The 10140-nt window shown below is 37.3% G+C and overlaps 1 protein-coding gene across 1 annotated transcript in view; it reads right to left on the bottom strand.

The window, feature by feature from the left end:
- Window positions 1-202: 202 nt before the first annotated feature.
- gask1a (golgi associated kinase 1A) overlaps window positions 203-10140 on the bottom strand; it is a 64787-nt gene continuing 54849 nt past the window's right edge. The window contains exons 4-6 of the mRNA XM_040118314.1: window positions 5192-5314; window positions 2403-2506; window positions 203-593 (exon numbers count right to left, since the gene is read on the bottom strand). Of these exons, the coding sequence (XP_039974248.1) occupies window positions 389-593; window positions 2403-2506; window positions 5192-5314 (432 nt within the window). The 3' untranslated portion in view covers window positions 203-388. The remainder of the gene's footprint in view (window positions 594-2402; window positions 2507-5191; window positions 5315-10140) is intronic.

The following is a 10140-nucleotide window of genomic DNA, read 5'->3' as shown; positions in this document are numbered from 1 at the left end:
TTTATTGATAAAAATTGAGCTTGATTTTCACTTACTGAAGACAAAACTGAGAGAAGAAAGACCCACAATCAAGAAGCAACTGAAGGTGGCTGCAGTAAAGGCCAGGCAAAGCATCTCAAGGGAGGAAACTCAGCATTTGGTGATGTCTATGGGTTCCAGACTTCAGGCAGTCATTGTCTGCAAAGGATTTTCATCCAAGTAATAAAAATAATAAAAAAATTTTAATTATGTTAGTTTGTCCAATTATTTTTGAGCCTCTGAAAATAAGGGATTGTACAGAACAATGGCTCTAATTCTGAAATGGTTAAGACTGTATTTTTGTTAAACCGGGTTTATCATCCTGAAGGCTGTATTTAATTTCTACTCCAGCTTGGTCGGGTCAGCTCAATCACAGGTCCCTCTTGAGCTGGAGCTTTCTGTCCCTGATGTGCTGGAGGAGAATCTTGCCTCTCTGCTCCACCATGTGGATGAGAGGCCTGAGACCGCTGACCCCGCCTTGGCTGTCCCAGAATTCCCTGTCTGTGTAAAGGGAGCGTAGAAGAAGACTCTCTAGACAGCCAGACTTGAGCACTGACACTGCTTTCTCTGGAAACCTGACAAGGAAAACAGCATTTGATTTGATGTGTTTTTTTTCCCAGTAACTGGTTTTAAGTCTGGAAAAAAAAAGACTACTCATGTGTAAAGGCTCTTTAGCTGACCGTAGAGGCTGTAATTCATTGCATGCCACAATATGACTAGCAACAACTGTCAATTTTGTTTTTCTTACCAACTTATCAGAAGTAGGGCTAAAAATATTATTCATGTGGTTTATGTGTATAACACATTAAAATAAAGTTCTTTACAACTGAAGATGCAATGTTTGCCCTGAGAGTGGTGCTAGAAGTCAATGGATAATTTAAGTCTAGATGATGCGATATCGTGTTTGAATATGGCGCTAGAGGAAAGCTCATGTGGTGTCAAAAAAGGGTTCATCCTCTGGGGGGCAATTAATGCATTCTCTAACTTCATGGTAATGTTCATATTGGAATTTTTCATTAGTGTACAAATAGAAAAATTTCCCCAGGAGCCATAAGGAATTATCCTCTGGCGACCATGAACATCCACAGCAAATGTTAATCCAGGAATCACTGTCTAAGATACCTTGTCATAACTGTTGGGCAAGTGGAAATGTTTGATTTTGAATAATCATGTTTGTGGAAAAGACAGGAGGTCACCAAAATCATTAGGGATCATCTTCAAGGAAGCACAGATTTCCATACTACATTTCATGGCAATCTACCAAAATTCATCTTAGGAGTTTACTTCTCTCTTTATGTGCACAGGCTTATACCTTTGATTTTTTAACTAGTTATTTATAGTATTTTTGCTTATATTTTGTACCATTCAACCAAGAGACTTTCATGTTCATTCAACCCTTCGAAGTTCTCCAATTTGCAGTAACCTTACATTGACTATGCAGAAAATGACTGGGACTTTCACATGCAGAATCCTTGGGGCCTGAAAGAATTCTTGCAACTGGTAGCTCCAAGCAGTTTGCTTATATTCAAGCTGTTGTTATAATGACTCAGACATGCTGCTTGTACAGTAAATTGTTTCATCCATCATGTAAAATAACTGTAAATGGCTCATTTTCAGGTCATGCAAACAACATATGACATCTAAACAAAATGCTAAGTTTAAACCTAAACAAAGTTCGTATAAATGCACTCCAAGAAATAAAAGTTATTCTCTAGGAAATAACCAATTTTCCTTTTAGTTTGCTCCAAATTATTCAGTGATGATAAATACTTTAACATGCTATTCCAATTCAGTTTCAAGTCCAGACTTAAGACATGTAAGAGCATTTTATGGAGCAGTTTAGTAATCTTAAGTGACAGACAAAGGGGAATCTCTATCAGACCTGATTCATTCAGCTCATTGAATAACAGGCTAATTGAATGCACACTAATCTAATCAGACAGACATTTTAACAAAACCCTAACAAGCTTCCAGTGGACATTTCTGTGCGGCTGATTTGAAAGCTGTTCACCAGGGAAATACGTTGTTAGATGTGTTTTATTTTCTCCTGAAAGATTTCCCTCAATCATTGTTTCTGCCTGTTCTGAGCCAAAATGTGTTTCTAACACTGCATGGTGTAATTTATTGAGCCTGCCCAGATAGCAAAATTATTATGGTGAATACTTGGGCCACATGTTTTGTTTTTCTTCTGGCTCAATATATGCCCGGTTCCGCGGCACAAGTCCGAATGACATCAGCCCATATGTGTATATATGGGCGAGACTTGGGCTGAGGACCCAGGCATACTGCATGTTGGGCCAGAAGTTTCATTTGGCTAGCTGGATTGAAGCAAATAATATCTTAAATTTGCATTCTCCTGCTCTAAAATAGGGCTTTGTACTCACTCATCAATGCCCTCAACCAGCCTGAAGTTGAGGTTGTCGGTGGACTGCTGTGGTTTGCCGGCGTTGTCTATGAACACCAGTCTGGAGGGATCTGCCTTCCTCACCTGAACACAAACAAGCACACACACACACACACACACACACACACACACACACACACACACACACACACACACACACACACACACACACACATAATTAGACTGCCAGGAGGATACACAGGTGACACATGAGCACTGCTCAGAAATATAGTTTGAGAGTTTTTGCTGTTTCAGATGAGCTTACGTTATCATCCTTTGGTTCTTGTTTTTCATCTTCTTTTATATATATATCTTTTTATATATACATGTATTGTTTTATTTCTTTTCATTTAATCTATACATTTTTCATCTTTTTTTATCTCTCTTTTCTTTTTCCATTCTGACATGTCTGAAATAAAATAACCATAAAGTAATAAATTTGAATATCATACCTTTCTTTAGTCAAAGAAAAAAAGTGTATGCAGGAATTAATATATCATGCTTTCAAAGTAATGTGTGCACAAATGAGTAATTTGTGCTCTTGAATTAATAATTTGTGCATTTTGTTAAACAACACAACACATTGTAACATACAGTATTTTTAAGGGGAATCAAAAATAACACTTCTCCATTCAGTCCAAGTGCTCATTTAGATAAAAATTTCTCACATCTTTTATCATTTATTTTGTGCTGCGTTAGCTCCACAGTGCTACATGTGCAGTCACAGTAACTGATAGCATCCAAAATGGCCAGCATTGCCGGAACAATGCCCAATGTAGTATCACAGCTGTTTGAAAAAAAAAGAGTGGAGTGGACCAGGACAAATGTGGTGAATGTGATAACCTAATGATTTTAATATGATAGAATGAATTCAGTTGTAGTCCCCTCATTAGCTCCTAGCTTGCTGCTAACATGCTATGTGGAGTGAGGAGACAACAACCTGGAAATTCAGTTCCTACTGCTACACTAACTTGAAACTGAGTTGAAAAAATTGTTAGGCCTTAACAATCGAATCTAAAAGACCGAACTGGATTTAGACTTGGAGATTTGTTTTTTTTTGGGCTGAGATGTGTGGATACTATCTGTATTGATGAACCCACAGAGAAATACAACCCAACTCTGCAGTTCCCCTCAGCTCTTCTGAATGTGTTCATTGTTTTATTTTTATGGCCCCCAGCCTTACTGCTTCGGTACAGTCTCACTACTCTCATCACCTTATTTCTAACAGCAGGAGGCAGCTGTTTTTCAGCACCAAACAGCAGGCAGACAAAGTTAAAAACTAGCTGTTGGACATAATGGAGTATTTAGCATCTAAAGAGCAAGATTTTTGTCTTATGAGTTAATCAGACCAAAAATCAAGCTAAAAGGAGAGCGTACATTGGACTTGCATTCTTCAAATGGCCAACATCCTGACTCAAATTGAATGCTAATGTTGCTCTGTGTCTGTGTGTAAATAAACTGCTTGCTAAGACGTTAGCTATCAACTTAATTGACAAAAAGATTAATACTACTTAAAAATTTTATTTTTTACATTCTTAAACATATTAAAATGTCAACAGTAGGTTTAATGATTTGTTCTGTTAATTTATGTACACAAATTATTAATTTGAAAACACAAATTAGCCATTAGTGCGCATAACTTATTAATTTGAGAATTAAACTATTAATTTGTGTGCAATAATTATTAATTTGAGATATGATTTATTAATGTGTATGCAAAAATTTGTATTCTCTATGATAACTACCATGGTCCTTAATTAGAGGTAGCAAAAATGATGTTGGATGAAAAAGGCCAGTTATGCACCAAAAAGCAGGACACATTTTGACTTGTAATAGCAGGAAGACCACAGGTGTTGCTAATAACATTAATGTTGGTTTTTGGTATTAAAGTGTCCAAGTAAGCCATGACAGTTTGACAGCGAGCTAGTATGAACAATACAAGGACCCTGACATCATTCATTTTGTTATTTACACTTGTGATTGTCCTTCATTCTGCTATCCCATGGTTTGACCATTAAACGTAAGACAAAATCATCTTGGAATAAGATTATAAGAATATCAACCTCACACCCTATGACACGAACAACCATTAGCAATATTTTCACTAAGGTTTCAGCAGAAGGTAAGTGATTCTGGAAGATTTTTAAATCAAAAGCAGAATGAAAAAAGCTCCTGCTGTTTCACACAAACAGCTCTATCTAGTGTAGCTAATAATACATGTCATATGTAAAGTAAAATAATCAGCTCCTTGTCAGAAACATCTGCCAGCCTGAGAGCTTATTCGCAAGCTTTGAACAACACCTACATTAACACTGCTGGGAGTATAATATATGCTTCTCGTTTTATCATTTAAATATAGATCTATTCCCCTGTGTTTCTATGGAAGTATGGCAGCAACAAAATGTTTTGCAATAAAAAACAAGCAGAGCAGCCAAGGGGGACTTCATTTTCTTCATTCTAACTGATATAGTATAATAATGATTTGACAATAACAGAAAACAGTTATTTAAAGCTTTGAAATTAAACAACAATTTGGCTTGGCAGGATAAAAAGCATTTTCTTTCTTCTTCTGATCTGTTTCTTTCAATAAAAGCAAGTAAATGTGTCCTTTGATTTTTCAGTATTCTTAGTGCCATTACTACCAATCAAGAGAAAACACCCCGATTGCCTTGTAGCACTTTGATAATGGCATGAGAGAAAAAGAGAAAAAATCTCAATGCTTAATGTCTGTGGAGTTGAAATGACAGTAGTCCTGTTTGTGATATGTACCAGGATGTGAACTAGCAGCAGGTCCTTGGCGTTGTCACACTTGGCATGCAGCAGGTTCTCCACACAGATTTCTGTTGGATCTGGTGTGAAACCACAGCAATACCTGTCCAGACGGTCGTTTACCTGCACCAACACACAAACAACACATACATAGTAATTAGCTTTGACAGTGTGAGGTAGACTTGGTATTTGTTGCTGTTGAAGTTACTGACGCAAGGGCACAATTTCCAGCACGGAACTGCAAAAATCCTACTTTTGTGGCACTTTTTGCGCCCAGTTTTGCCTCTCAGGCTGCATAAAGGCTGCACTATAACCCTCCTCTAGATGGAAGTTGTTAGAGTTGTATGCATCCTGTGAGGAAGTTTAATCTATGTTTTGTATTTATATTTAACATTCTCCAAAAAAGACACAGGAACTTAACATCAATCAAAGATAAAGGAGTAAAGGACAATGCTTCTCTTGGTAAAGATGCAAATACATTTTCTACCAGTGAAACAAAAAGTGAATTTAAGTAGAGCCATTAGACTAATAATGAAGCATTTGACATAGAATTTCAAATTGTTAGACCACAGTTATTATGAAAAGCGTGATAAACAATTTTACACTAAACATATTATTTGTTGAATTGATATAAATGTGTATGCAGGGAAACTGCAGGAAATAGGATTTGTGTAGTTGTTTGAACAACCCATGACTTCATTGTGCGCAATCACACTTATCAAGCCACACCCATGCCCCTGTATTGCCAGTGTGATATGAAATAAAGATCAGAAAAATGGCAAAAATCGAAAAATTGACCTTCAGCTTTTGATTAGTCTGTACTGACTTCCACTGTAAATCATGTTAAAGCCAACAGCCAGTGTTGGCTCATCATCCGAGTCTGTGATCTACCTCTGGCTCCCAGTCTGACAGATAATCTCATGCAGTTATCGGTATATAAACAGATGAAACCCACACTGAAATTTAGTGTCAGTGGGGATGTGAACTCACATTGACAGCAAGTGAAACAACAAATGAGGATAATGATAAAGATAATGATGAAGGATAAACTGGACTGTACAAACAAAATTCATAGTGTGACTCATCAGAGATGAAGGCCTACACAGCATAATCTGTGGACACTTCCCAAAATCTAAAAATAATGTTTGAGTGACTATACATTTTAATATTAAACTCCTACTGCGTGGACTTTACTATGAACTGCATTCACAGACTCTACACATATTGTGTCAATTCACTGCTTACGTTGTTAGTAGTTAAATAGGTTAAATTAAGGTTTAATTTCAGATCTAAAGCCATAAATTAAGTTCAAGGAAAATTCCAGTTTATCACAAAGTGGGTCTGATTTTCACAGTTTTACCCATCGCACCTATTGATATGACAATACTTCATGTACATGATAATGTGTAAGTATACTGGAAAGACAAAATTAGGGAACGTGGATAAATGCTGATGTTATTAAAAATTTTGCAGAAGATTAGCTCTACATTTTTTCTGAAAATTGATATACTGGACTTGTACTTTTTTCATTTAAAAAGCAATATAATCACATTGCGTGAACAAGAGGGAACAGACAGATATCAGATACCTTCGGCTACTAACTGTTATTTTCATTAATGTTGAAATGTCATAAGGTTTACCTGAAAGAAATAAATCTAAAATGACGTGAAGTTTGGTCAAGCCAAATTTTGGATTTTGACTTGTTTTGGGACTTGTTTGACTTGACTTGGAATAGCCACGGCAAGAGACTTACTTGTGACTTGCAAAATTATAACTTTTCTGCCATGCTTGTGAGCCATGTGATTTACTCCATGCTGTTCAGGTGATAGCCATACGCTCCAAGAAGCAAACAGACGCAACCTTGATGAGATCTGCCATCAGTTGGCTGTTTGTGAGGGCATGTGAGTTTTACTCGCTGTGTATATGCTGTATATGGGTTTTGTCTGTTTCAGTGCACTCGCGCATGGCTGTGTTACTCAAACTACCCCGGTGCCCTCGGTTCAGTGTTGTGTGTGTGTGTGTGTGTGTGTGAGATAGAGAAGGTGTTTATGTGTTTTGTTGTGCAGTAAAGCCCCACCTCCATTGTTTCTTCTCACTTGTGTGGTGCTTTTAGGAGACCTCTCACCCTGCTGCCACATTTCACTCCCACAGTGGAATACCCTTTTTTTTGAGTTTGGTCCTGCAAACTTGTGGAGACAGAGCCAATATTGACTTACACTGCCACTCAACATCAGCAAGCCTCAGGGAAAGACAAGATGTGGGAGATCAATTTACGCGGTTCTTTCAGCTCATTCAAACCTTAATTCCCCTTGTCTCCACACACAGTCTCTCCTCAATTATCATACCTGTTTAAATTGCCTTGTTCCAGTCTTTGGTGCTATTATATGTTGCTATTTCATCTTCTGCACTTTAACTGTCAATAGTCAGTCACACAGTGTGGGCAGTATGTTCTTTTTTTCTGAGGTTTTTCTCCAAATGAATTTTGACTTTCTGTAGGAGCTGCTTTTTTATTTGCCTTACAGCCATGGTGGCCATTACAATGACAAATTAAAACTGAACATTTATTTGGCTTGCTTCAATGAAACCACACTGACTGCTGCTATAAAAATAATGACATTATGCACCTGGGAAGACCCATTTGTTGACCCATCCATCCACCCTGACCTCCTCCCTATGCTGTCTTTGTTGCTCTACATACAACATCTCTTTACAAAACTTCAACCAACTCTGGTGATGAAAAAAATCAATCAACATTGATCCACGTTTCATGTCAAAAGACATGCACCCCTACAGCAGTTTGATATATCCGAGTTCTAACATTGCAGCTGTTCGGCTATTTTCCACAGTTTGCGACAGAGCCTTAAAATCATCACTTTGGAGCAATTCTCTTTCCCCTCCTTTTACTCCAGAACATACACACCAACTACTGTTTTTACAAAAATATTTAACCAGTGATGTTGATCAGTAACATCCTTTCAAATGAAATCAGTTAACTTTTTCAAATAAATAAGCTGTGTACTTTCTACATACTTTTATCTGATTTTTTCTGATGATCAGACAGTGACCTTCGTCAAGACCGTTTTGCGTAACTGACAGTTATTCTCCAGATTGTATTTCAGTATAGTAAGAGCCTGAAAATAATGCCCCCTTTCTTTTTATTAAATTGGGAATTGCTTTTGAAATTAGAATTGGTTCTGAATGTAATCGTGGCACCAAGAATCTGGGTCGCACTTATTTTTAACAAGCCGTACTTTGTATCAAATTAGACAAAAACTAAAAATAATGTGTTCTTTACTAGACAGTAAACAAACACAGTCATACCCAAATTAGACACCATACACTTAAATTATGCTGTGATTAGTAACCGCCTGTAATTCTGCATTAGATCCAAGATATACTATACTTAGAAACCATTATACCCAATAATAAAACCAAATAGGAGATCCTACTACACAATTAGACAGCATTTTACAAGATCATGGTCTAATTAGAAATCAAATATTCTCTCTTCGGAAGATGGGTATGTATAGTAATTATTAGCCTATGTAACTATGTTGCTTGCCATGCTATTAAACATAGGGTCACAATTTTAGGTTTTCTGTCCAACTAGCTTACATAATATTAGATATAATTTTATGCAGTTTCATCGTGATAATGTGGGTAGCCTGCTGCAAAATGATTCCAACCTAACTAGCACATTAATGATTTGGTTAACGTTCATTGAGGTGACATCACTAAGGTTTTCTGTAATTGTATTGACTAGGTTCTGAGCTCAGTAGGGGGAACATACAAGACGTCTCTATTATGCTGTATTTCGTATCTTTTGTGACATGTATATCTAATTGTTCAATAAATGTTTAGGGTGTCAGACTCAGAAACTGTATTAAGTTAATACAAACTCAGGGGCATTTCTGAGATATTTTGGAGATCCTTCTGGCACTGGCCAGGATGAGGAGCCATCTACGTCCTCAGCCAGTCAGTCTTCAGAAATGTTGTCTGAGCCTGAGGATGAAGACCCATTTGTTTCCACTTCTCCCCAGCAAGATTCTTCAGGCGTGTTTGTGTGCTTGTGTGTGTGTGTGTGTGTGTGTGTGTGTGTGTGTGTGTGTGTTTGTGTGGGTACATGTACATGTCTTTATGTGTGCATCCCATCATAACATACTGTTGAACAAAATAAATAATGTCCCTTTTGCAAAGTTTCCATATTGTAGGTAACAGTAATAATTTTATTATTACAGGGTTTGTATGTGTGATGTTCCAGCACTATATATGCTATGAATAATGTCTGTAAAATAATGCCTATGTGCTCTCCATTAGAAATGTCTAGCAGTATTCCCACCAAATCCTGCTGCTGAGGAAGAACCACTGTCTACAGACCCTGCTGACTGGTCTTCAGTTCTTACTGACAGAATTCTGACACAACTAGTTTGCAGGGGACCAAGTGAGTTACCACCTAACTTTGTATTCCAAAGGAATGAGAGAGATGGAAGAAGTTGCTACTGTACCAGTATTTCAGGAAGACCTTGTTGAGTGGTGAAAAAATCCCTAAAAGTTGGTCGGTGTATTCTGAAAGAAACAACTGCATCTTCTGATTCTGCTCCGAACTCTTTTCTATGAAGAAAATTAATTCAGCAAACCCAGGGCTGACAAACAAGAAACATGCAAGTTCTTTGCTGACTTCTCTCAACAGCAGTCCAGAACACCAAAACTGCATATAAACATGGAATGAACTGGGAAAAAGGATCAAAAAAGGAGAAAAAATTGATAACTATGAGATGGAACTTATGGAGACTGAGGGGATAAGATGGAAAGAGGTGTTGACACGTCTGACTGCTATTGTGCAGTCTTTGGCAATTAGAAATCTGGCACTGAGAGAACACACAGAAACACTGTACTCTCCATCAAAATGGAAATTTCCTCAAAGAGGTTGAACTGATGGCAAAATTTGA

The sequence above is a fragment of the Xiphias gladius genome, chromosome 22 (assembly GCF_016859285.1).
Source record: "Xiphias gladius isolate SHS-SW01 ecotype Sanya breed wild chromosome 22, ASM1685928v1, whole genome shotgun sequence".
Taxonomy (NCBI): Eukaryota; Metazoa; Chordata; class Actinopteri; order Istiophoriformes; family Xiphiidae; genus Xiphias; species Xiphias gladius.
Note: the sequence above shows the minus strand (reverse complement) of the source record. Positions and strands in the feature narration are given on the sequence as shown.